We start from the raw sequence: 25,688 nt of genomic DNA, 5'->3' as shown, positions 1-25,688 counted from the left end.
CATCTCCAGATGAGGAGCAGGGAGAGGGAGCTACGAGGATTAGTCATCTCCAGATGAGGAGCAGGGAGAGGGCGCTACGGGGATTAGTCATCTCCAGATGAGGAGCAGGGAGAGGGCGCTACGAGGATTAGTCATCTCCAGATGAGCAGCAGGGAGAGGGAGCTACGGGGATTAGTCATCTCCAGATGAGCAGCAGGGCGAGGGAGCTACGAGGATTAGTCAACTCCAGATGAGGAGCAGAGAGAGGGAGCTACAGGGATTAGTCATCTCCAGAGAGGAGGAGCAGGGAGAGGGCGCTACGGGGATCAGTCATCCAGAGAGGAGGAGCAGGGAGAGGGAGCTACGGGTATCAGTCATCCAGAGAGGAGGAGCAGGGAGAGGGAGCTACGGGGATTAGTCATCCAGAGAGGAGGAGCAGGGAGAGGGAGCTACGAGGATTAGTCATCCAGAGAGGAGGAGCAGGGAGGGGGAGCTACGGGGATTAGTCATCCAGAGAGGAGGAGCAGGGAGAGGGAGCTACGAGGATTAGTCATCCAGAGAGTAGGAGCAGGGAGAGGGCGCTACGGGGATCAGTCATCCAGAGAGGAGGAGCAGGGAGAGGGCGCTACAGGGATTAGTCATCCAGAGAGGAGGAGCAGGGAGAGGGCGCTACAGGGATTAGTCATCCAGAGAGGAGGAGCAGGGAGAGGGCGCTACGGGGATTAGTCATCCAGAGAGGAGGAGCAGGGAGAGGGAGCTATGGGGATTAGTCATCCAGAGAGGAGGAGCAGGGAGAGGGAGCTACGGGGATTAGTCATCCAGAGAGGAGGAGCAGGGAGAGGGCGCTACGGGGATTAGTTATCCAGAGAGGAGGAGCAGGGAGAGGGAGCTACGGGGATTAGTCATCCAGAGAGGAGGAGCAGGGAGAGGGAGCTACGGGGATTAGTCATCCAGAGAGGAGGAGCAGGGAGAGGGCGCTACAGGGATTAGTCATCCAGAGAGGAGGAGCAGGGAGAGGGAGCTACGGGGATTAGTCATCCAGAGATGAGGAGCAGGGAGAGGGAGCTATGGGGATTAGTCATCCAGAGAGGAGGAGCAGGGAGAGGGAGCTACGGGGATTAGTCATCCAGAGAGGAGGAGCAGGGAGAGGGCGCTACGGGGATTAGTTATCCAGAGAGGAGGAGCAGGGAGAGGGAGCTACGGGGATTAGTCATCCAGAGAGGAGGAGCAGGGAGAGGGAGCTACGGGGATTAGTCATCCAGAGAGGAGGAGCAGGGAGAGGGCGCTACGGGGATTAGTCATCCAGAGAGGAGGAGCAGGGAGAGGGAGCTACGGGGATTAGTCATCCAGAGAGGAGGAGCAGGGAGAGGGCGCTACGGGGATTAGTCATCCAGAGAGGAGGAGCAGGGAGAGGGCGCTACGGGGATTAGTCATCCAGAGAGGAGGAGCAGGGAGAGGGAGCTACGGGGATTAGTTATCCAGAGAGGAGGAGCAGGGAGAGGGCGCTACGGGGATTAGTCATCCAGAGAGGAGGAGCAGGGAGAGGGAGCTACGGGGATTAGTCATCCAGAGAGGAGGAGCAGGGAGAGGGAGCTACGGGGATTAGTCATCCAGAGAGGAGGAGCAGGGAGAGGGCGCTACAGGGATTAGTCATCCAGAGAGGAGGAGCAGGGAGAGGGAGCTACGGGGATTAGTCATCCAGAGAGGAGGAGCAGGGAGAGGACGCTACAGGGATTAGTCATCCAGAGAGGAGGAGCAGGGAGAGGGAGCTACGGGGATTAGTCATCCAGAGAGGAGAAGCAGGGAGAGGGAGCTACGGGGATTAGTCATCTCCAGATGAGCAGCAGGGAGAGGGAGCTACGGGGATTAGTCATCTCCAGATGAGCAGCAGGGAGAGGGAGCTATGGGGATTAGTCATCCAGAGAGGAGGAGCAGGGAGAGGGCGCTACAGGGATTAGTCATCCAGAGAGGAGGAGCAGGGAGAGGGAGCTACGGGGATTAGTCATCCAGAGAGGAGGAGCAGGGAGAGGGAGCTACGGGGATTAGTCAACTCCAGATGAGCAGCAGGGAGAGGGCGCTACGGGGATTAGTCATCTCCAGATGAGCAGCAGGGAGAGGGAGCTACGGGGATTAGTCATCCAGAGAGGAGGAGCAGGGAGAGGGCGCTACAGGGATTAGTCATCCAGAGAGGAGGAGCAGGGAGAGGGAGCTACGGGGATTAGTCATCCAGAGATGAGGAGCAGGGAGAGGGCGCTACGGGGATTAGTCATCCAGAGATGAGGAGCAGGGAGAGGGAGCTACGGGGATTAGTCATCCAGAGAGGAGGCGCAGGGAGAGGGAGCTACGGGGATTAGTCATCCAGAGAGGAGGAGCAGGGAGAGGGAGCTACGGGGATTAGTCAACTCCAGATGAGCAGCAGGGAGAGGGAGCTACGGGGATTAGTCATCCAGAGAGGAGGAGCAGGGAGAGGGCGCTACAGGGATTAGTCATCCAGAGAGGAGGAGCAGGGAGAGGGAGCTACGGGGATTAGTCATCCAGAGATGAGGAGCAGGGAGAGGGCGCTACGGGGATTAGTCATCCAGAGAGGAGGAGCAGGGAGAGGGCGCTACAGGGATTAGTCATCCAGAGAGGAGGAGCAGGGAGAGGGAGCTACGGGGATTAGTCATCCAGAGAGGAGGAGCAGGGAGAGGGAGCTACGGGGATTAGTCATCCAGAGAGGAGGAGCAGGGAGAGGGAGCTACGGGGATTAGTCATCCAGAGAGGAGGAGCAGGGAGAGGGCGCTACAGGGATTAGTCATCCAGAGAGGAGGAGCAGGGAGAGGGAGCTACGGGGATTAGTCATCCAGAGAGGAGGAGCAGGGAGAGGGAGCTACGGGGATTAGTCATCCAGAGAGGAGGAGCAGGGAGAGGGCGCTACGGGGATCAGTCATCCAGAGAGGAGGAGCATGGCACACAGATCAAATTGACCCTGAAGTGTAAATCTGGATCCTCTGTAGTTCTGACAGTCTATTAACGCTCTGTCCCCAATCATAACGCTCATCACTGGGATGGATTAGAGCAAAACACAAGCCGACCTCAGATGAGAGAATAACAAGCTAAACACAGGCTACACCGTGGAAGTGTAGGCAGTCACACAAAGATCAAATCCATCAAGTTTATTTACACAAGACAGGATATAGGTGAGGTCATAAAAAGGGACTAAGTTCGTGACTGGCTCATCCTTCTCAGTGGGACTGACCTTACAATTACACACGGAATGTAACACGATGGTTGAGTTCCTGCCCCGACTACATATCAAATTAAATTGAGCATTATATCACGTTACTTATTACTAGTAATACATTTCTTGTTTTTGACATTTTACTAAGCATGCTCAGCCATTCTTTTTCATTTTTTTTGTCTAATTATGGCGAAAAATATATATTGGCTGGTAAAAACTGAGTGGCTGGTAATTTATTATTATTATTTTTGTGTATCTACCTGCCACAGTGGCTGGTATACTAAAAAGTTACTTTTAGGCCCTGATATCAGCTAATCACATCATATGACATAGACAAGGCATGCAACCATTGGTTGATTCAATGCAACGCCGGCCCATCTAGTCGGGCAGCAACTCTACCAACACCCCCTACTGTGTGACTTACACAACACTGCTCTTCTCACTGGGACAGACCCAGAGACAGACAGGCCGACCCAGAGACAGACAGGCCGACCCAGAGACAGACAGGCCGACCCAGAGACAGACAGGCCGACCCAGAGACAGACAGGCCGACCCAGAGACAGACAGGCCGAGCCAGAGACAACAGCTAGTCTGCATGCTGACTCTCAGAACGCTGACAATGAAACTGTTCACATTAATACAGTCGGCGTTGGATTTGGTTTTTAATTCAGTCGGCGTTGGATTGGTTTTTAATTCAGTCAGCGTTGGATTGGTTTTTAATTCAGTCGGCGTTGGATTGGTTTTTAATTCAGTCGGCGTTGGATTGGTTTTTAATTCAGTCAGCGTTGGATTGGTTTTTAATTCAGTCGGCGTTGGATTGGTTTTTAATTCAGTCGGCGTTGGATTGGTTTTTAATTCAGTCGGCGTTGGATTGGTTTTTAATTCAGTCAGCGTTGGATTGGTTTTTAATTCAGTCGGCGTTGGATTGGTTTTTAATTCAGTCGGCGTTGGATTGGTTTTTAATTCAGTCGGCGTTGGATTTGGTTTTTAATTCAGTCGGCGTTGGATTGGTTTTTAATTCAGTCGGCGTTGGATTGGTTTTTAATTCAGTCGGCGTTGGATTGGTTTTTAATTCAGTCGGCGTTGGATTGGTTTTTAATTCAGTCGACGTTGGATTTGGTTTTTAATTCAGTCAGCATTGGATTATGTTTAATTCAGTAAGCGTTGGATTGGTTTTTAATTCAGTCGGCGTTGGATTTGGTTTTTAATTCAGTCAGCGTTGGATTATGTTTAATTCAGTAAGCGTTGGATTGGTTTTTAATTCAGTCGGCGTTGGATTTGGTTTTTAATTCAGTCAGCGTTGGATTATGTTTAATTCAGTAAGCGTTGGATTCCGTTTGCGGTCTTAGAAATATGCTGAAATTAGTCTAAAATGGTGACAAACTTTTCTATTAATTGGAGTTGAAGATCTATATATTTCTTGTGGGCATTCCTCCAGTCTGGAACTGAAATAGTTTAACGGCAGCCAGACAGTCGATGCTACTGTTTGTCTTCTTTCTGAGTTTACACAGTGTTTTATTGACTGCTATAACCGTTTCCATAGTGATACTGTCTGTTTTACTGGCGTTTCACAAAAGGATCAGAGAGTGAAAAACTAAAGAACACACTAACTCTCACAGACACACACATACAGGCCTACAGTAGGACTAGGTTCCAGAGAGAGACACCAGACACACATACAGGCCTACAGTAGGACTAGGTTCCAGAGAGAGACACCAGACACACATACAGGCCTACAGTAGGACTAGGTTCCAGAGAGAGACAGACACACATACAGGCCTACAGTAGGACTAGGTTCCAGAGAGAGACACCAGACACACATACAGGCCTACAGTAGGACTAGGTTCCAGAGAGAGACACCAGACACACATACAGGCCTACAGTAGGACTAGGTTCCAGAGAGAGACACCAGACACACATACAGGCCTACAGTAGGACTAGGTTCCAGAGAGAGACAACCGACACACATACAGGCCTACAGTAGGACTAGGTTCCAGAGAGAGACGACAGACACACATACAGGCCTAAAGTAGGACTAGGTTCCAGAGAGAGACAGACACACATACAGGCCTACAGTAGGACTAGGTTCCAGAGAGAGACAACCGACACACATACAGGCCTACAGTAGGACTAGGTTCCAGGGAGAGACACCAGACACACATACAGGCCTACAGTAGGACTAGGTTCCAGGGAGAGACACCAGACACACATACAGGCCTACAGTAGGACTAGGTTCCAGAGAGAGACGACACACATACAGGCCTACAGTAGGACTAGGTTCCAGAGAGAGACAGACACACATACAGGCCTACAGTAGGACTAGGTTCCAGAGAGAGACAGACACACATACAGGCCTACAGTAGGACTAGGTTCCAGAGAGAGACAACAGACACACATACAGGCCTACAGTAGGACTAGGTTCCAGAGAGAGACAACAGACACACATACAGGCCTACAGTAGGACTAGGTTCCAGAGAAACAGACACAAAGACCTCTCAATTCACCTTTCAATCGGTTTGTTGATCCTCTGTCTCTCTCTCATATAAAAACATAATTCTGACTGGCCTCCTCCCAGCATCTGGAGTGAATCAGTGAGAACCCTGGCAGTGTAGCTAGAGATCTTAACATGAGGATAAACTCAGGCGCAGCCCGCAGTCCACTGGGCTGCCTGGCCCTCCTTCCCTCCACCATACATAGGCTTTCCCTGCTTCCCTTCCGAAGGGCATGAAACCAATGATGCTACCGACGGCTCTATATTGAATGGACACAATTCACACACAGGTGGACTGAGGCGAACCCATAAATACACATTCAAATCAGCAAGACCCTGGTATGAAAAGACTGGAGACGAGACTCTCCACATACAAGAGATGTTCCTTGCTCAAGTGTTAGAAAAAATAATAATAAACACACAAAGCTGAATGTTAATCTGCACGTAGCATCTAGTCAGTCACTTAACCCTGACATTCTCAGTGGTGAAAACGTGTGTGTTCTAATCAAATCAAATGTATTTATAAAGCCCTTCTTACATCAGCTGATGTCTCAAAGTGCTGTACAGAAACCCAGCCTAAAACCCCAAACAGCAAGCAATGCAGGTGTAGAAGCACGGTGGCTAGGAAAAACTCCCTAGAAAGGCCAAAACCTAGGAAGAAACCTAGAGAGGAACCAGGCTATGAGGGGTGGCCAGTCCTCTTCTGGCTGTGCCAGGTGGAGATTATAACAGAACATGGCCAAGATGTTCAAATGTTCATAAATGACCAGCAGGGTCAAATAATAATAATCACAGTAGTTGTCGAGGGTGCAGCAAGTCAGCACCTCAGAAGTAAATGTCAGTTAGCTTTTCATAGCCGATCATTAAGAGTATCTCTACCGCTCCTGCTGTCTCTAGAGAGTTGAAAACAGCAGGTCTGGGACAGGTAGCACGTCCGGTGAACAGGTCAGGGTTCCATAGCCGTAGGCAGAACAGTTGAAACTGGAGCAGCAGCACGGCCAGGTGGACAGGGGACAGCAAGGAGTCATCATGCCAGGTAGTCCTGAGGCATGGTCCTAGGGCTCAGGTCCTCCGAGACCACCACTGGATAATAGTGTCTGCTAAACCAATCAAATGTAAAAAAAAAAAAAAACTAAAAAAAACTAAAAAACGAAATATATATCTCACCAGTCCACAGTAGCCTGTTATTACAGGATCTCACCAGTCCACAGTAGCCTATTATTACAGGATCTCACCACGCCACACTAGCCTGCTATTACAGGATCTCACCAGTCCACACTAGCCTGTTATTACAGGATCTCACCAGGCCACACTAGCCTGTTATTACAGGATCTCACCAGTCCACACTAGCCTGTTATTACAGGATCTCACCACGCCACACTAGCCTGCTATTACAGGAGCTCAAGTTCAAAGCCAAAATCAATGAGACTGGGCAGATAGCAGGGCCATCATCTGTTTGCCCTAAAAAGTGTCAGGCTGGCAACACACTGGGTCAATGGGTCAAACGACCTCGGAGCCCAGTACAAGTGTAACAGCTGCTGAGTTCAAAAGGTCAAAGCACCGTCTGGGGTAAAAAGATTAGTAAAAACAACCTTTAAAAATTGAACGAGGTAGATTACCATTAGACAACCAGAGAGCACAGCCATTAACAGCACACGAGATTAGGCCTAAGCAGTCTAAATGTCCTTTTATTTGTCTACATCTGTGTGCCATGCATTAAGTGAGTGCAACAGAGGTTTAGGCCTCTTTAAACTGACTTGCCTGTTGACTTTGCATGGACAGCATTATTAAAGTGATTAGTTCAAAACAGGAAGTTAATAGGTGTCAGGTGAAGCGCTTCAAACATGATGATTAATATCTCCCTCCCTAACCGGAATTTCAAGATGTTCTTCTAGCACAGCCATGATAGTCAAATGGACAAATACATGTCAGTATACAAGCTAGGTACACCACACACACACACACAACCTAAAACACACACACCAGGAGTCGCGTTAACACAGAATTCAGTGGGGGTTTTTTACACGCAAAAAAATAAAAGGAAACGCTTAAGAAATATTCTACTGTGTTTTGTAAACGCAGATCTAAAAATGCTTCTTATTGTAATTTCTGCTTATTGTAATTTCTGCTTATTGTAATTTCTGCTTATTGTAATTTCTGCTTATTGTAATTTCTGCTCGGCGTCAGACATGTTGTGGTTCAGTCGCACTTCTCCGCTCGGATGAGAATTCCCAAACAGGCATTCTATCAGCAGACAGCGCTCTGACTGATGTCTAGCTACTTTTCTCCGGTAAAAAAGCCTAAAACAAAACATTAGGACATGTAGCTGGCTACATTCTATGATAAACATTTGAAATAGAAGGGCCATGCATAGTTTTTTGCCCCAAAAAATACCTTGCTTTTTCATTATAAGCAATATAAAACGCAGTGGAAATGGTTTAAAAACCAGAGCGCACACACACACAACACACACACCTGCGTATACAGGCAGATGAATCATCATAATTGGAGCAGGTTTTCTGCTGAGGCCAGTGGTCTGTGAGTGTGTGAGTTATTTTTAGAGGCCTGGCAGCAGCAGCAGCCCGTAACCCTCTCCGGGTTGGCAGCCAGTAACCCTCTCCGGGTTGGCAGCCAGTAACCCTCTCCGGGTTGGCAGCCCGTAACCCTCTCCGGGTTGGCAGCCCGTAACCCTCTCCGGGTTGGCAGCCCGTAACCCTCTCCGGGTTGGCAGCCAGTAACCCTCTCCGGGTTGGCAGCCAGTAACCCTCTCCGGGTTGGCAGCCAGTAACCCTCTCCGGGTTGGCAGCCAGTAACCCTCTCCGGGTTGGCAGCCAGTAACCCTCTCCGGGTTGGCAGCCAGTAACCCTCTCCGGGTTGGCAGCCAGTAACCCTCTCCGGGTTGGCAGCCAGTAACCCTCTCCGGTTTGGCAGCCAGTAACCCTCTCCGGGTTGGCAGCTGCAGCCCGTAACCCTCTCCGGGTTGGCAGCCAGTAACCCTCTCCGGGTTGGCAGCCCGTAACCCTCTCCGGGTTGGCAGCCCGTAACCCTCTCCGGGTTGGCAGCCCGTAACCCTCTCCGGGTTGGCAGCCCGTAACCCTCTCCGGGTTGGCAGCCAGTAACCCTCTCCGGGTTGGCAGCCCGTAACCCTCTCCGGGTTGGCAGCCCGTAACCCTCTCCGGGTTGGCAGCCCGTAACCCTCTCCGGGTTGGCAGCCCGTAACCTTCCCCGGGTTGGCAGCCCGTAACCCTCTCCGGTTGGCAGCCCGTAACCCTCTCCCGGTTGGCAGCCCGTAACCTTCTCCCGGTTGGCAGCCCGTAACCTTCTCCCGGTTGGCAGCCCGTAACCCTCCCCGGGTTGGCAGCGGCAGCCCGTAACCCTCTCCCGGTTGGCAGCCCGTAACCCTCTCCCGGTTGGCAGCCCGTAACCCTCTCCCGGTTGGCAGCCCGTAACCCTCTCCCGGTTGGCAGCCCGTAACCCTCTCCGGGTTGGCAGCCCGTAACCTTCCCCGGGTTGGCAGCCCGTAACCCTCTCCCGGTTGGCAGCCCGTAACCCTCTCCCGGTTGGCAGCCCGTAACCCTCTCCCGGTTGGCAGCCCGTAACCTTCTCCCGGTTGGCAGCCCGTAACCTTCTCCCGGTTGGCAGCGGCAGCCTCGGGCACCAGTTTTTACCCTTGTCAAAATGGAGCTGAGCCCAAGACCAACAGAAAGGTGGAGAAAATATAACACTTCCAGGAGTCAGTGTATCTAAAACACAACAGAGGGGAAATATCCACATCTCCTGTAAAAATAGGAACCTAAAATGGTCCTGGTAAAACGGCAAAACGCTACGTGAGGAGAAACATGCAGACCTGGTGGAGCTGTTCTCTAGTTGAACATAACATACAACTAAGAGACCTAAATGATGACCTCACTGAACCTATGAAACATTTAGAGCCCCTGTGGACTGGACACGGAGAAAACAGACTGGTCCCTTCATTAGGACAGGGCTTAGCTCATGGTCCTGCTGAACACAGACTGGCCCCTTCATTAGGACAGGGCTTAGCTCATGGTCCTGCTGAACACAGACTGGCCCCTTCATTAGGACAGGGCTTAGCTCATGGTCCTGCTGAACACAGACTGGCCCCTTCATTAGGACAGGGCTTAGCTCATAGTCCTGCTGAACACAGACTGGCCCCTTCATTAGGACAGGGCTTAGCTCATGGTCCTGCTGAACACAGACTGGCCCCTTCATTAGGACAGGACTTAGCTCATAGTCCTGCTGAACACAGACTGGCCCCTTCATTAGGACAGGGCTTAGCTCATGGTCCTGCTGAACACAGACTGGCCCCTTCATTAGGACAGGGCTTAGTTCATGGTCCTGCTGAACACAGACTGGCCCCTTCATTAGGACAGGGCTTAGCTCATGGTCCTGCTGAACACAGACTGGCCCCTTCATTAGGACAGGGCTTAGCTCATAGTCCTGCTGAACACAGACTGGCCCCTTCATTAGGACAGGGTTTAGCTCATGGTCCTGCTGAACACAGACTGGCCCCTTCATTAGGACAGGGCTTTGCTCATGGTCCTGGTAGAGACAGAAATGAACTCCTCAGGGCCTGGAAGTGGAGAGGAGAAGAAAAGGATACAGTACGAAGGGGGGGAGAGAGATACAGTACGAAGGGGGGGGGGGAGAGAGATACAGTACGAAGGGGGGGGGAGAGATACAGTACGAAGGGGGGGGGAGAGATACAGTACGAAGGGGGGGGGGGGGAGAGATACAGTACGAAGGGGGGGGGAGAGAGATACAGTACGAAGTGGGGGGGAGAGATACAGTACGAGGGGGGGGGGAGAGATACAGTACGAAGGGGGGGGGAGAGATACAGTACGAAGGGGGGGGGGAGAGATACAGTACGAAGGGGGGGGGGAGAGATACAGTACGAAGGGGGGGGGGGAGAGATACAGTACGAAGGGGGGGGGGGAGAGATACAGTACGAAGGGGGGGGGGGAGAGATACAGTACGAAGGGGGGGGGGGAGAGATACAGTACGAAGGGGGGGGGGGGGGGAGAGATACAGTACGAAGGGGGGGGGGGGAGAGATACAGTACGAAGGGGGGGGGGGAGAGATACAGTACGAAGGGGAGGGGGGGGAGAGATACCGTACGAAGGGGGGGGGGGGGGGGAGAGATACCGTACGAAGGGGGGGGGGAGATACAGTACGAAGGGCGGGAGGGAGAGATACAGTACGAAGAGGGGGGGGGAGAGATACAGTACGAAGGGGGGGGGGAGAGATACAGTACGAAGGGGGGGGGGAGAGATACAGTACGAAGGGGGGGGGGGGGGGGGGGGAGATACAGTACGAAGGGGGGGGGGGAGAGATACAGTACGAAGGGGGGGGGGGGGGGAGATACAGTACGAAGGGGGGGGATACAGTACGAAGGGGGGGGGGATACAGTACGAGGGGGGGGGGATACAGTACGAGGGGGGGGATACAGTACGAGGGGGGGGAGATACAGTACGAAGGGGGAGGGAAGATACAGTACGAAGGGGGGGGAGAGAGATACAGTACGAAGGGGGGGGGAGAGAGATACAGTGCGAAGGGGGGGGGAGAGAGATACAGTGCGAAGGGGGGGGGAGAGAGATACAGTACGAAGGGGGGGGGGGAGAGATACAGTACGAAGGGGGGGGAGAGAGATACAGTACGAAGGGGGGAGAGAGATACAGTACGAAGGGGGGGAGAGATACAGTACGAAGGGGGGGGAGAGAGATACAGTACGAAGGGGGGGAGAGAGATACAGTACGAAGGGGGGGGAGAGATACAGTACGAAGGGGGGGGAGAGAGATACAGTACGAAGGGGGGGAGAGAGATACAGTACGAAGGGGGGAGAGAGATACAGTACGAAGGGGGGGGGAGAGATACAGTACGAAGGGGGGGGGGGGAGAGATACAGTACGAAGGGGGGGGGGAGAGATACAGTACGAAGGGGGGGGAGAGAGATACAGTACGAAGGGGGGGGAGAGAGATACAGTACGAAGGGGGGGGGGAGAGATACAGTACGAAGGGGGGGGGGGAGAGATACAGTACGAAGGGGGGGAGAGAGATACAGTACGAAGGGGGGAGAGAGATACAGTACGAAGGGGGGGGGAGAGAGATACAGTACGAAGGGGGGAGAGATAAGCTGAGAGGTGTGATGTGTTTAAATGCCAGTTTCAAGCCCCGATGGACACAAATCACAGTGGTGTGAACTATTAGCAGACGGCTGTATCACAATTCAAAACCTGGATTTACAACCAAGCACCGATATCACAATTCAATACCTGGATTTACAACCAAGCACAGATATCACAATTCAATACCTGGATTTACAACCAAGCACCGCTATCACAATTCAATACCTGGATTTACAACCAAGTACCGCTATCACAATTCAAAACCTGGATTTACAACCAAGCACCGCTATCACAATTCAAAACCTGGATTTACAACCAAGCACCGATATCACAATTCAATACCTGGATTTACAACCAAGCACCGCTATCACAATTCAATACCTGGATTTACAACCAAGCACCGCTATCACAATTCAATACCTGGATTTACAACCAAGTACCGATATCACAATTCAATACCTGGATTTACAACCAAGCACCGCTATCACAATTCAATACCTGGATTTACAACCAAGCACCGCTATCACAATTCAAAACCTGGATTTACAACCAAGCACCGATATCACAATTCAATACCTGGATTTTACAACCAAGCACAGATATCACAATTCAATACCTGGATTTACAACCAAGCACCGCTATCACAATTCAATACCTGGATTTACAACCAAGTACCGATATCACAATTCAATACCTGGATTTACAACCAAGCACCGCTATCACAATTCAATACCTGGATTTACAACCAAGCACCGATATCACAATTCAATACCTGGATTTACAACCAAGCACCGATATCAGAATTCAATACCTGGATTTACAACCAAGCACAGATATCAGAATTCAATATCTGGATTTACAACCAAGCACCGATATCACAATTCAATACCTGGATTTACAACCAAGCACCGATATCAGAATTCAATACCTGGATTTACAACCAAGTACCGATATCACAATTCAATACCTGGATTTACAACCAAGCACCGCTATCACAATTCAATACCTGGATTTACAATCAAGCACCGATATCACAATTCAATACCTGGATTTACAACCAAGCACCGATATCAGAATTCAATACCTGGATTTACAACCAAGCACAGATATCAGAATTCAATATCTGGATTTACAACCAAGCACCGATATCACAATTCAATACCTGGATTTACAACCAAGCACCGATATCAGAATTCAATACCTGGATTTACAACCAAGCACAGATATCAGAATTCAATACCTGGATTTACAACCAAGCACCAATATCACAATTCAATACCTGGATTTACAACCAAACACCGCTATCAGAATTCAATACCTGGATTTACAACCAAGCACCGATATCAGAATTCAATACCTGGATTTACAACCAAGCACCGATATCAGAATTCAATACCTGGATTTACAACCAAGTACCGATATCACAATTCAATACCTATGGTCAGTAATGCCAGAGAGAAACCCAAGTCTTCTGGGGTCTATAGATACCGTCTGAGGACTGAACCTTTAGCCTCATTTACATCTGTGGGTCATCATAGGCTAGGAAACAGATTGAATAAGGGGGTGGGGGGGGTGCTCAGGGGTGATTTCTGTCCCCTCCAATTGTCCAGGAATAGTGCCGTCAGCCAGCCAGCCAGCCAGTTACTGGGTCCAGGCATAGTGCCATCAGCCAGCCAGCCAGCCAGTTACTGGGTCCAGGCACAGTGTTGTCAGCCAGCCAGCCAGCCAGTTACCGGGTCCAGGCATAGTGCCATCACCCAGCCAGCCAGTTACTGGGTCCAGGCATAGTGCCGTCAGCCAGCCAGTTACTGGGTCCAGGCATAGTGTCTTCAGCCAGCCAGCCAGCCACTGGGTCCAGGCATAGTGCCGTCAGCCAGCCAGCCAGCCACTGGGTCCAGGCATAGTGCCGCCAGCCAGCCAGTTACTGGGTCTGGGCATAGTGCCATCAGCCAGCCAGCCACTGGGTCCAGGCATAGTGTCGTCAGCCAGCCTGCCAGCCACTGGGTCCAGGCATAGTGCCGTCAGCCAGCCAGTTACTGGGTCCAGGCATAGTGCCGTCAGCCAGCCAGCCAGTTACTGGGTCCAGGCATAGTGTCGTCAGCCAGCCTGCCAGCCACTGGGTCCAGGCATAGTGCCGTCAGCCAGCCACTGGGTCCAGGCATAGTGCCGTCAGCCAGCCTGCCAGCCACTGGGTCCAGGCATAGTGTCATCAGCCAGCCTGCCAGCCACTGGGTCCAGGCATAGTGCCGTCAGCCAGCCAGTTACTGGGTCCAGGCATAGTGTCTTCAGCCAGCCAGGGAGTCAGTGGGTAGGGGGTCTGGGCAGTGTGGGGTGATGCTCACACTAGAAACAAGACGAGGCGTATATATATTTCAGCTTGAGTTTCTGCACTGAGGATAGCTCTATATTTAGCTAGATGATGAAGTCGGCATGGCAACACACAGCAAAGCCAACTAACTCCTAAACCTATTCAGTTCTATATGGAACACAACAAAGCACCCCCAAGATAACACAAGGCTGACGACAAATTGCTCAATCTTGTATGAGATGATGTGTACGTAAACACACATCAAATTCAATAAACAGACAAAGGAACAGATATGAAGACAGGATCTGTCACTGGGCAGAGCGCTATAGTAACGGCATAGTGGCCGGTCTCCTCTAAACTCGGTGTAGCAACAGAGAAGTAAATATATCCACATCAGCTCATCAGTCGGGAGTCCAGACCTCCACCTCATAAATTAACACTGATACTCCTGCAGACAACACCAGACAAGCCGCTGAGAGATTTAAACCTCTCATGCTGGAGGTTGCCCCTAAATGATCTGCTTCCCGTCACATAATCTAACTTTACCCATTGAAAACACTGATCTAGGGACAGTTCTGTTCTTCGTCAACCATAGACGGATTGATCAGATCACCACAGTGCACATGGATGCATGGCCTTTCTACACCTACCTCTGTACAGTAGGCATATACGATCAGTTACACCTATACTAAGTTCCCTTCACTTGAAACTCATTCCCAGAAGGCTGGGATCGACCTGCACCTGAATCAGGTTTGAATTAACCCTACATATGAATTAAGCACATTTTATGAGTTGGACACTTTTAAATAGGTAGAAGGAAATGATTGGATGTTGGGTATATTTGAGGCATCTCAGGTATGAATAAAATCCATGTTGTCCGGCAGCACTGTGAAAACGCCAGGAAAAAGATGAAACCTTATAAAGAAACTGAACCCAGCTGTAATGATTAGGGACGTTCAAACTTTCTCCATCTGTATTCATAGTCACCATGTCATCAACTATGATCCATTTTCCAGTGAGATCTCGCTAAATGAGATCCCGCTAAATGAGATCCCGCTAAATGAGATCCCGCTAAATGAGATCCCGCTAAATGAGATCCCGCTAAATGAGATCCCTCTAAAAGCATTGCAGATGTGGTCACACTACCATTTAGAGTCATAAAAAACCTGGGAGAGACAGAGAGAGAGACTAGCAGCTCAAAGCGCTCTCGAACCCAGCCTTCATCTGATGGTCAGTCTGAGGGAGAGAGACTAGCAGCTCAAAGCGCTCTCGAACCCAGCCTTCATCTGATGGTCAGTCTGAGGGAGAGAGACTAGCAGCTCAAAGCGCTCTCGAACCCAGCCTTCATCTGATGGTCAGTCTGAGGGAGAGAGACTAGCAGCTCAAAGCCCTCCCGAAGCCAGTGGTCACCAATGTTTTCTGAGTAAAGATCCCTTTCTGAGATAAAACGCAAGCTGAGATCTACTGCTCAGATTGTTTTTTAAACGTGATTTAATTATTTTTTTTATCCTATGCAACATTAACCAATTAAAACCTGTTCTGTAGCAATGAGGTTTGTGCAGTAGGCTATAGTTCCAATACATTATCACTGCATGTTGATAATGACAATTTGACCATTTTGCAATTCTATATAAAAAAATATGTTATATGATCACACAGGTAATAGATCATGTGTTGTATTACATGTGAGGCGCAGCTGACGGAGCATAATAACTAGCTTTTTTTTATTTTTACTGGACTGACAGCCTTCATCGGATGGTCAGTCTGAGGGAGAGAGGGAGCAGCGGGGAGGTGGCCTCTCACGACTCTCCCTCCCTCCGCTGTGAAAAGGGGACACCGTCTTCCAGCTGATAGCGAAACAAGTCACACTGCATTATTTCTGCCTCTAGCATCAATTGATATTGTTACTCCTATGACCAGAGAAAGTGGAAAAATCCTCCATATTAAAAAAGCCACAAGCCGCTAATAATAACAGTGCAAGCCAATCAACTCTTTGCAATACTATTCTTCGCAGCTGCAGTGCTGGTTGTCGTGTGGGTAGGGAAAGTAGGGAAAAACACACATGTTATGGCTTATAACAGTGTTGAATAGAAAGTGTTGACAGTGCTGAGTAAAAAGTTAAACATGAGCTCACTTATAAAAACAGAAGCTCTTTGCTGTATTCGTTGAGTCCCTCTAGTCATGGTTTTAAAAGCTATGAAATCTCACCAGTATGAACTTCGCTGTGCGTTCCAGGCGTCTTTCTACTGTCTATGGCTCAAGGAAATGGTGATCTGAGCCATCTGAATGGCCAGCAGGCCCCGCTGGATAGGCGGAGTTCTACCTTCAGACATTCTTAACTGACTTGCCTAGTTAAATAAAAGGTTAAATAAATAAAAGTGAAATGGTTCAAAATGGGAGCACTTTTCCTTCCCGGTGCTTGGGCTGCTGAATCAAATGCACCTACCGCCAACAGCGTGAAACAAAAACAAAAAAAATAAAAACGCAAGGCTTTATCGTTGTTGTTTTTTACAGAACTGTTTGGTGGTCGACTAGGAATGCCTTGGAGATCGACCAGTCGACCGGTAGGTGATCACCGCTCTAACCCTAACCTGGGGAGACAACAGCTCAAAGCACTTTGTCCAGTAGTGGTTTCTCATTGAGGGAATAAAACAGTTCAAATGGGACTTTAAATGGCCATGAACAAGCAGTCTGGTATTTAAGTCCTAAACACACGCAACAGCTATGGATGTCTGTTCTGTTTTGATGCTGTTACAGGATTTTCATGATCACAAACTAAAAGACACCCAACGTAATGCAGCAGAATCCACCCCTGTAAGCACCCGTTTCTGGACAGAGAGGGAGGGAGCTGCCTAACGAGATTGGAAACGACTGACAAGCCTGAGTACAGACAGGCCGTGATGATCAGAGATTCTCCTTGGAAGGCAGTCCTCTAGGAGCGGACAGCACAGTGGGAGGGTGAGTAAATAAGACAGCATCAATAATAGACAGTGAATGTTCTGAGCTCACAGCTCTGGCTGGTTCCTATCCTCCAGACAGGCCCGCTGGCCTCCGCTCCACACGCACACAGATTCACTGTCCTGACTAATCGGTTCTGATAGGCCTTTGCCATAATTACACAGGGCCTCATCACAAACTTATGCGATGCATATTTCATGTCCAGGCTGTACAGTAGACTGCACTGGCAGTCAATTTAGGAAAAGCCAAATCCCAGACAAATTTACACACTCCACTTCAAAGAGGGAGAAAATAGATTTTAAAAGGTAGAGAGAGCACGCAAGTTACTGAAATATTTTCTGTAATCTCTAGATGAATCACAGGCAACAGTAGAAGGAATCAAATACATTTGGTTTTATGGAGATAAGCCTTGATTACAGAGTGCATCTCAGTCTGCATATGGCCAAGCACAAATGTAGTCTAGAGCCCTATTGAAAGTCTATTTTTCTCACAATTGTTTTTTCCCCTACTAAAAATTGGCTGTTTTTTTTTTTTATCTTCTTCCAACTTTGGCACAGTTCCACCTATATCATAACCTTCCTGACAACTAATGAAATGTTATTCGACAAATACAACGTTAAATTGCTAGTAACCGAGCCAAAATGTGGCACGTGTCTGGCATATCGATACAATTTCCTATACTGTTTTTGTGTTCGTTAAAAAATAAAAAATGTAAAATGAGAAAAAGAGATTAATCCGGATTTACCAAACTGCCGGCTGCTGTCTGGGTGGAACTGTTACCACGTACGCGACAACTTCTGAGAGTCGACGACAACACAAGCTAGCTTTAGCTCATGTTAGCAACTAGCTAGCAAAACAACTAGCTAATTAGCTAGGTTAACTACCTATCCCTAAAAATACAGCGAATGTGTTCAAATCGATTGGGCTAGAAAGTTACCGTCAAACTTGTATACGCGTTTGGGTCTGATCTGACAGCTCGAAATGGCGAGCTAACTGCGGTCATCACATCGCCAGTATCGACGTAGTATCACTTCATTCCCCCCACACAAAAAAATCAAGAAACGCAAGCTCCAGACCAAGCTAACAAGCAGGTAGTTGGCTAACTACGGCATGCCAACAAACAAAAGTTGACAAGGAGACATATGTGTATTTCTGATGGATATTGTCGTCTGCTCAGAATCCTGAATTATGTATTTATGCAATAACGACGTTACCCCGCGGCATCGTCAGGGCGCCAGACGATCGATGGACATTTAACAAAGAGGATCAATTTCCGATCAGCTAGAAAGCCACTTTCATCAATGCGAAAAGAGGTCTGTCTCTCTTACAAGCGGGATCAAAATACCGACAGAAAAGCCATTCGAACACAAAAACATATCGTCCACGCAGCGAACTTAGCTAAAGATTTGAAATGGTACGAGGCAACTCAAAGGAGAAAAGACTGACCTGCAGTAGTTGTAAATCAAAGTGCTTCCAATATTGAAACATTGATCCCGCATTGGCCGCCATCTTGAGACATATTGAGACGGAATGAGAAGCTGATAGAGAGAGCGAGGGTTGGAGTTCAGTGGAAAGGAAGGGGAAGCGCAGAAAACACGGAACGGAGCTATCGAATAGTCCCTTCTTATCGAACAGTGGCGCGGAATGGACTTTATTGAACGGGAACATACTGTATTCAATAGTGCCACGGAGTAGGGTTATTGAACGAGAGATGGCAAGTGTCTATAGGGTAAAATGTGGACTGGATTTCTACATGGCTTGTGAAATCAAGCTCTTTGTTGGTTATTAAGGGCGCTTCATGGTCATTCTGACGTCTGCATTGGCCGCGCAGCATTTATGGTGATATGGCCTCTGCAGAAGTCAAGGCATTCATACTTGTTGTGCTTCGCGAAGCAGGCATAGTTGTCGAGCAGAGCTGTTGTGAAGGAAGTTGTCAACGGAGTGAGTTTGTGTTTATACAGAAACTCCCGCCCTCACCTACTGTCAACCAATCATTTCAGAAATTTGCGTCACACCATCCATACGTCGTCTCCGAACACATTTTCGGATAAACAAATAAAATAAAACATTTTCGGATCAAGCATAAATTGGGTATTAGGCTGTGCACTTCCAATGCTTATCAATAATATTAGCAGTGATGGAAAAAAATACCCAATTGCCATTGTAAAAGTAAAGTTAATAGAAATTGAAAATAAAAGTGAAAGTGTGCCAGATCAGAGGCAGTAGGGATGATTGATATCTTGATAAATGCGTGAATTGGACCATTTTCTGTCCTGCTAAGCATAGCATTCAAAATGTAACGAGTACTTTGGGTGTCAGGGAAAATGTATGGAATAAATTATTTTATTCTATTATTTTCTTTAGGAATGTAGTAAAGTAAAATTTGGCAAAAATATAAATAGTAAAGTACAGATACCCCAAATAACTACTTAAGTAGTACTTTAAAGTATTTTACATGACTGAATATTAGTAATAGTAACACACACCACACACCAAATTAGGACCTAATTGCAGTTGTAAAAATGCACAATGTAAGCATTGCATTGTTGACAACGTGTTGCATTGTTTTGTATTCTTTTGACTTTTTATCAACCAGTGACCTGATTGCATTTTCCAATTGAGTTATTTGTATAGTGGCCACCCCCTTTAGACTGATGGGATTTTAATGGCCCCTTTGTGAGCCTGGCTTTTAGGCTGTCAAATTTGATTTCATTTTGTGTTCTAATCATGAACATTTTATTCTTTCACAGCCAGTAAATTTCAAGCCCCTAATTCTAAAAATAAAACCATGGATTTGCAGCAGAGCCAAGACAATGTTACCCCTTTAATTACATCTAGAGTTAAATTTTATTGATTCATTACTTTTCGTAATGAATTACCCCGGTTAAAACGATTAATTTTAGGGTAGTTCAGGGCTGGTATGTCATTTCATACTAGATTTCAAGCGCAACTGAAGGCAATAAACAACTTACAGTATCTGATTGAAAAACGGCCTATGTGGCATCGATATTAGTCAGAAACATTTATTCTAGTGTCAAAATTGCCCACAAAGTGTAAATAGTTTCTTCCAAAACAGAGTTTTTTTCTAAGTCAGTTCATCATGACTTGAGGGTTGGGTTTTGATTTCGACAATGTTCACTTTGACACTAAACACTGGATAAACAGTTCCAGTGAGCCAGACAGACCTGGGGCCTGTTGCACAAAACTAGGATAAGGGATTAAGCCAGGATATCTTGGTGATCCTGGCTCAATTGATCCGTAATCCGGTTGCACTAAAGATGGATAGGGGGCAGGAGGATATGTTATGGTATAAATTACCATGGAGATTTATTCTGTGGAGCTAGCCTGCTTCAGACCAGGCTAAATTCCAGGATCTATTTAATCTCATCCCTAATGTCAGTCAGCAGTCACCACAAATGGAAACCAATAGTTATTTCACTGCTCACTATACATTGTTATCACATATAACTAGACCCACTGTTATTATTTAAACGTTTGTGATCATTAATTTCAATGATTTTGGATAAAAAATGATTTTTAGATGATGTTGCTATCATTAGATAATTTACAGTTTCCCATAGACTATAAGGCTATATATAAAATGATAGAATATTAGGGCCACAGAGGGGAAAAAAACACAAGTCATAATATTGTAACCAGTTGTTTTAAAGGAGGACAGTTGTTAAAATGACAGATGTGGGGCATTTCGTGAAATTGTACTTCAGTATGGTTTCATAAACAAAGACATGCTGATGTGCCAGAATATTAAGTATCACATTGTCATAAGTATCAAAACTGTAAAAACAATATGTAGCTTTTCTGCAGAAAGAACCAGCCTCATAAATTTATGACTTTATCCTTTTTCTTCAGTGTGGCCCTAGTACTCTGTCATATAAAGAAATACACATTCCATATGAATATAAAAACACAATGTGTAACATTATGTTCCTTTATTGAATAAGGACAAAACAAAGCAGGTAAACCATCAGCTCCTTTCGAAACTGAAGTCACAGTGACTCTACAAGATGGAAAGCACAGAATCCAAGCATATTATACAAAATGATACATACACATTCAAAGGTCTGTATATAACACACCCTGCATGTCTGCACACTAAAATAAATGCAGGACAAATCCATACACATCAACTGAACAGACAAATGAATGGATGCAGTAGCCTCCCTGCAGCCTTGTATTACACACAGTATACCGCACAAACATCATAAGAGGCCAAATTCGTCAAAAAACGAACCCAAAAAAACCCAAATTCCTCTGCCACCGCAGGACATATTTAACCAAAATTGAAAGCACACATACTAACTAAAATAATTCAACACATATTGGTCCCTCAGCAGCCGACCACTGTCGTCATCAGGGAAGATTGCCGGATTGTCCCAGTCCATGGCTGGTGGCACTCTGGGGGCCCTCTCCTTCCTCAGGCAGGCCACATTGTGGAGGACAGCACAAGCCACAGTAATATCACATGCCCTAACAGGGCTGACCCTTAATTTGTGAAGGCAGTGAAAGCGTGCCTTCAGGAGGCCAAAGGTCATTTCAACTCTGGCCCTGGTCCTGGCATGGGCATGGTTGTAGGCCTGCTGTGCTTCCTGGGGGTCTGTGAAAGGTGTCAGGAGAAAAGGCTGGCAGCCATACCCCCTGTCTCCCAGCAACACACCAGAGAATTCACCTGTCAACACAAAATCTCATCATTACTACCTCATAAACACAGTGATATTCTTGACACAGCCATGATGGTTATAAATAGGGGTTGTGTGGCTTACCTTGTGATAGGCACTGATAGATTTCAGAGGCCCGAAAGATTCTGGAGTCATGGACTGAGCCAGGCCATTTTGCCACAACATTGCTGATCACACAGTCAGCATTGCAGACCATCTGAAATCATAAGATGAGGAATATTACACCAATCAATGCACATCACTGGCAATGCAGAGTGTTCGTCAATGGACAATATCAAAAAGTTATGTTCACCTGAACATTAATGCTGTGAAAGGATTTCCTATTCACAAAATCGGCCTCATGGGCACCTGAGGGGGCTTTTATCCTTATGTGTGTGCAGTCCACTGCACCAATGACATTGGGGAAACCTGTCACACAAAGTAATGAGTATCCTACTATGTGTTAACAGTTGTCCTGTAATTTGTAGATCCTCTTACCTGCAATCCTATAGAACTCCTCTTTGATGTCACAGAGTCTTCTGTGGCCAGGGAAGGAGATGAAGACATCTGCTAATGCTTTGATAGCCAGACACACACTCCTTATTGTGCGGCAAATTGTGGCCTTGTTCAGCTGTTCTGCATCCCCCACTGAGTACAGGAAGGCTCCACTAGCAAAAAAGCGCAAGGCCACACAAACCATTTGCTCCACACTCAGTGCATGGCTCCGTGCAGTGCGGTGCTTAATCCTGGGACCCAGTAGTCTGCATAGATACCTGATGCCATCTGCAGAAAACCTGTATCTTTCATATAGATGGTCATCAGGGAAGGCCAGTGGGTCCAACCGGTCCCTGAAGACCCTTTCTCGCCTGAAGGCTCTCCTCAGCACAAGTGCTTCTTCATCCACCACATCTCGCACGAATGGGCATGCCATTGTCAGAGCAGAAAGGAACACACAATTTTGGGCCTTCATATAGGCTAGTGGCCACACCTGGTGCTGGGGGGGTGGGCAAAAGAGGGCGATGCCTTATAACGATGACTTGGTTGTACTGATTGCTGGGAAAATAAAAAAAACCTTAGAAAGATGCCACCGTCCTGTGTGCTCACAATAAGAGCTCATATGTCATGGCTCACTTGACTTTACGAGAATATACCTAATTTTTATTTTGAGCTGTGTCATCTTCTTGGAGCTGGGGGAGGAAAGAAAAATAATGATTAATACATTTGTGTTACAGTTAGCATACAGTGTACATTGAAGGCATATCTCACCTCCCTCTCAAGTTTTTTTATTTCAAGGTCCAGTTTCCTAATTGTCCTCTTTTTTATTTCGGACTCCAGTGCAAGATTTTCCATCTTTTTCTTCTTGTACTGAATGTCTATGTCTGCCAGTTCTATTTGGCGCCGGAGGTGGTTGCCATACAACTTTCTGATAGCTTGTGAGCTCTGTGAACACAATACAATTAGCGCAGCTGGAATTTGGCAGGATGTGGTGTCCTTTTATTAATACGCACTATGTTGCCAGGCTGGTTTTCCCACTGTATAGCATCTGGGTCCTGTAAAAGAAATTAGATTTTTTGATTTTGATGAGGACTCCTCACCATTGTAGAGTAAATAGTACTTTCACAGTCTTAACATGATACCTCATGCCTTCTGGAATCCAGAGAGATGGTCTCCTCCTCATCATCGTCTCCATCATGTGCTGTTGCTGCTGCACTGGGGCCTTCACCCTATCACATTTAATCGGATTCATATTGAAGCTAGTAGACAAGACATGCCAGGCCTACAGTATGCCTTTGATGGAGTACTCACTGGATCAGCATCGTCTGGTGCTTGTGCTGGTGGCTCTAACAGGAACACAGTGCTGCCAGACACTGCAAGGCAATAGGTAAACCAAAGTCAGACAGTCCAAATTGATTCAATATGAATGTGGTTGTATCCCATGTAGAGATGGAAGGACATACCTTGAATGAAGCGGGTGGCATCTTGGGAGGAACCTATGCTCGTCTCTTTCCCCCCAGGGATCCCCTCTAAGACGGGCCTGCCTTTATTTAGCTCCAAGGCCATGTCCTCTGCTGGGGTAAGGTCAGCCTTTGGTGACCCACCACCCGTGCCTTGTCTTTGGGTATTCTTTTTCACTGCTAAAACAGTACAGACAATGTGTGAGCAGGCACCTTCTGGGTACAATATATGCTTGTGCTTTGTTAAATATTAGTCAGGGACCATACCATTCTGCAGAATGTTCTTGTATTTGATTTTGACCTGCTGCCATGTCCGTTTTGGCCCGTTCATGTTTAATCTACACACACACACACACACACACACACACATTTAATGGAGTCACACTGCAAAAAATTACTTGGTATTTTTGTCTTGTTTTCAGTAAAAATATCAAAAAATTTATCATAGCTTTATACAGTGTGATGGAGTTACTTTACACAATTTCACTCATATCTGCAGTGCATTTCAATTAAAAATTTAACCGTTTCATAATTACAGTACAACTGCATTTTTGGAGATGTGAATTAAATATTTGAATTGTAATTGTGATGTTTCAGCGGAGCGGTGAGTGTGTAATTGTGCACTACTTACGCATTCAGGCGGTCTGCAATACTTTGCCACGCTTTTTCTCTTTGCTTTATCACTGTGGCGGTGTTGCCTTTCTTCTTAATTATATCTTTTACCTCCTCGTATGCCTCCATGAGGATTTGTGCTTCCGACGGGGAAAAGTACGCGGCTCTAGTTGCCATGGTAAATCAGTTAATCTGTGATCTGTGGCGGGGTCTATTTGAGTGAGCCGTGAGCGCGCACCTATCCAGGATTGGTTTCACCTGGCTTAATGAATCCGTGTCTGCTCATCCTGGCTTGGTCTTTGTGCAACCAATTAAGCCTGGACGCACATGTTTTGGCTTCATTGAGCTCAGCTGAGTCATTTATCCCGGATGTCTTAATTCTACTTTTGTGCAACAGGCCCTTGCACAGCAGCTCAAAGGATTGGACTTTGTTTACATAAAACAACAAGTCGGCATTTGCACCTTAGCTAGATGTTACATTGCTCAACTAAAACCTTCGCAGCAACAAAAAAAAACATACAAATGTATTACAGATTTCTTGAGATATTTTTGATAAATTCAGAACATTTTGGAGGAAGTAATACTAGCTTTGTTCCTATGGTGTCTCATGGGGTACAAACATCAGTAACTGCCACTTCGAACCACACCCCCAAGTCTGAAATCTTTTTTTCCTGAATGAGCAAAATCTGTGCGTTCAATCAATCTCATAATTCAGGAAGAAGAGCCGTTTGGTTAATAAACCCCCCCCTTATGTGGTGTTGTTCTTATTCTGTCTGCCGACTTAACTCAATATTGTGTTTTTAGCTCAGACAGTAATAAGCTGCGAGACTTGTCGTGGGTGGGGTGAGATCCTCCCAAATCCATCTAGAAAGACAAGTTTGAGAGAACACCTACAGGCTCACAGCCGGCCCGGTCATTAGGCAGAATTAGGCAGCAGCCTATGGTGGAAGATTGACGAGGGCGGAATTTTCTGAGCTAAACTGGCCAAGACGCACCTCCAACAACAATACATAAAAACTAACTTAATTCTTCCCCAAAACAATGACAATTTCTTTCAACCAGTGACATTCCCAGCGTGCCTCTCAAGGGTACTGTTGGAGAGATGCATCGCTGCAGCGCACCACCAACGTTCCATCAAAAAAAATCATCTAACATATATTATGTAGCCGATCTAGGATACGGTAGAAAGAGTATGTGACCTTTTCTGTAGCCTACAGGCTGGAGATAAAATGGATGACAATGTAATGAGACGGACACTTTTTACATCATGCCGGTTTCTCTGATCAAATAGTAGGCTAACCTAATCAATCAAATAAAAAATTCTGTCATGTTAACAAACAACATATC

General features: G+C 47.2%; 2 protein-coding genes across 11 annotated transcripts in view; both read right to left on the bottom strand.

The window, feature by feature from the left end:
* Window positions 1-18,705, bottom strand: part of cux1b (cut-like homeobox 1b) — a 171,585-nt gene extending 152,880 nt beyond the window's left edge. For 2 of the 8 annotated variants that reach the window (XM_071358036.1, XM_071358037.1), the window contains exon 1: window positions 18,545-18,704. In XM_071358036.1, coding sequence (XP_071214137.1) covers window positions 18,545-18,607 — 63 coding nt within the window. In that variant the 5' untranslated portion in view covers window positions 18,608-18,704. Of the gene's footprint in view, window positions 1-18,035; window positions 18,254-18,544 lie in introns of those variants that run through there. The other 6 variants (XM_071358041.1, XM_071358040.1, XM_071358043.1 and 3 more) reach the window with 4 other exon arrangements.
* A 2,309-nt stretch (window positions 18,706-21,014) lies between these two features.
* On the bottom strand, window positions 21,015-24,724 carry LOC139548393 (putative nuclease HARBI1). Of its 3 annotated transcripts, none has more exons than XM_071358066.1 (10): window positions 23,733-24,724; window positions 23,581-23,642; window positions 23,412-23,498; window positions 23,283-23,324; window positions 23,041-23,214; window positions 22,926-22,961; window positions 22,273-22,827; window positions 22,088-22,203; window positions 21,880-21,991; window positions 21,015-21,785 (listed from the first exon to the last, which is right to left on the bottom strand). In XM_071358066.1, exons 7-10 carry the CDS (start codon window positions 22,742-22,744, stop codon window positions 21,415-21,417), a joined length of 1,071 nt encoding a protein of 356 aa, XP_071214167.1. In that variant the 5' UTR covers window positions 22,745-22,827; window positions 22,926-22,961; window positions 23,041-23,214; window positions 23,283-23,324; window positions 23,412-23,498; window positions 23,581-23,642; window positions 23,733-24,724; the 3' UTR covers window positions 21,015-21,414. The 3 variants fall into 3 exon arrangements, with proteins under 3 accessions (XP_071214167.1, XP_071214164.1, XP_071214165.1); XM_071358063.1 differs by having other exon boundaries at window positions 23,041-23,324; window positions 23,733-23,909; window positions 23,997-24,724; XM_071358064.1 differs by having other exon boundaries at window positions 22,926-23,324.
* Window positions 24,725-25,688: the final 964 nt, after the last annotated feature.

This window comes from Salvelinus alpinus, chromosome 21, assembly GCF_045679555.1.
Source record: "Salvelinus alpinus chromosome 21, SLU_Salpinus.1, whole genome shotgun sequence".
Lineage (NCBI taxonomy): Eukaryota > Metazoa > Chordata > Actinopteri > Salmoniformes > Salmonidae > Salvelinus > Salvelinus alpinus.
The sequence above is the reverse complement of the archived record's forward strand: the minus strand, read 5'-3'. Positions and strand labels throughout refer to the sequence as shown.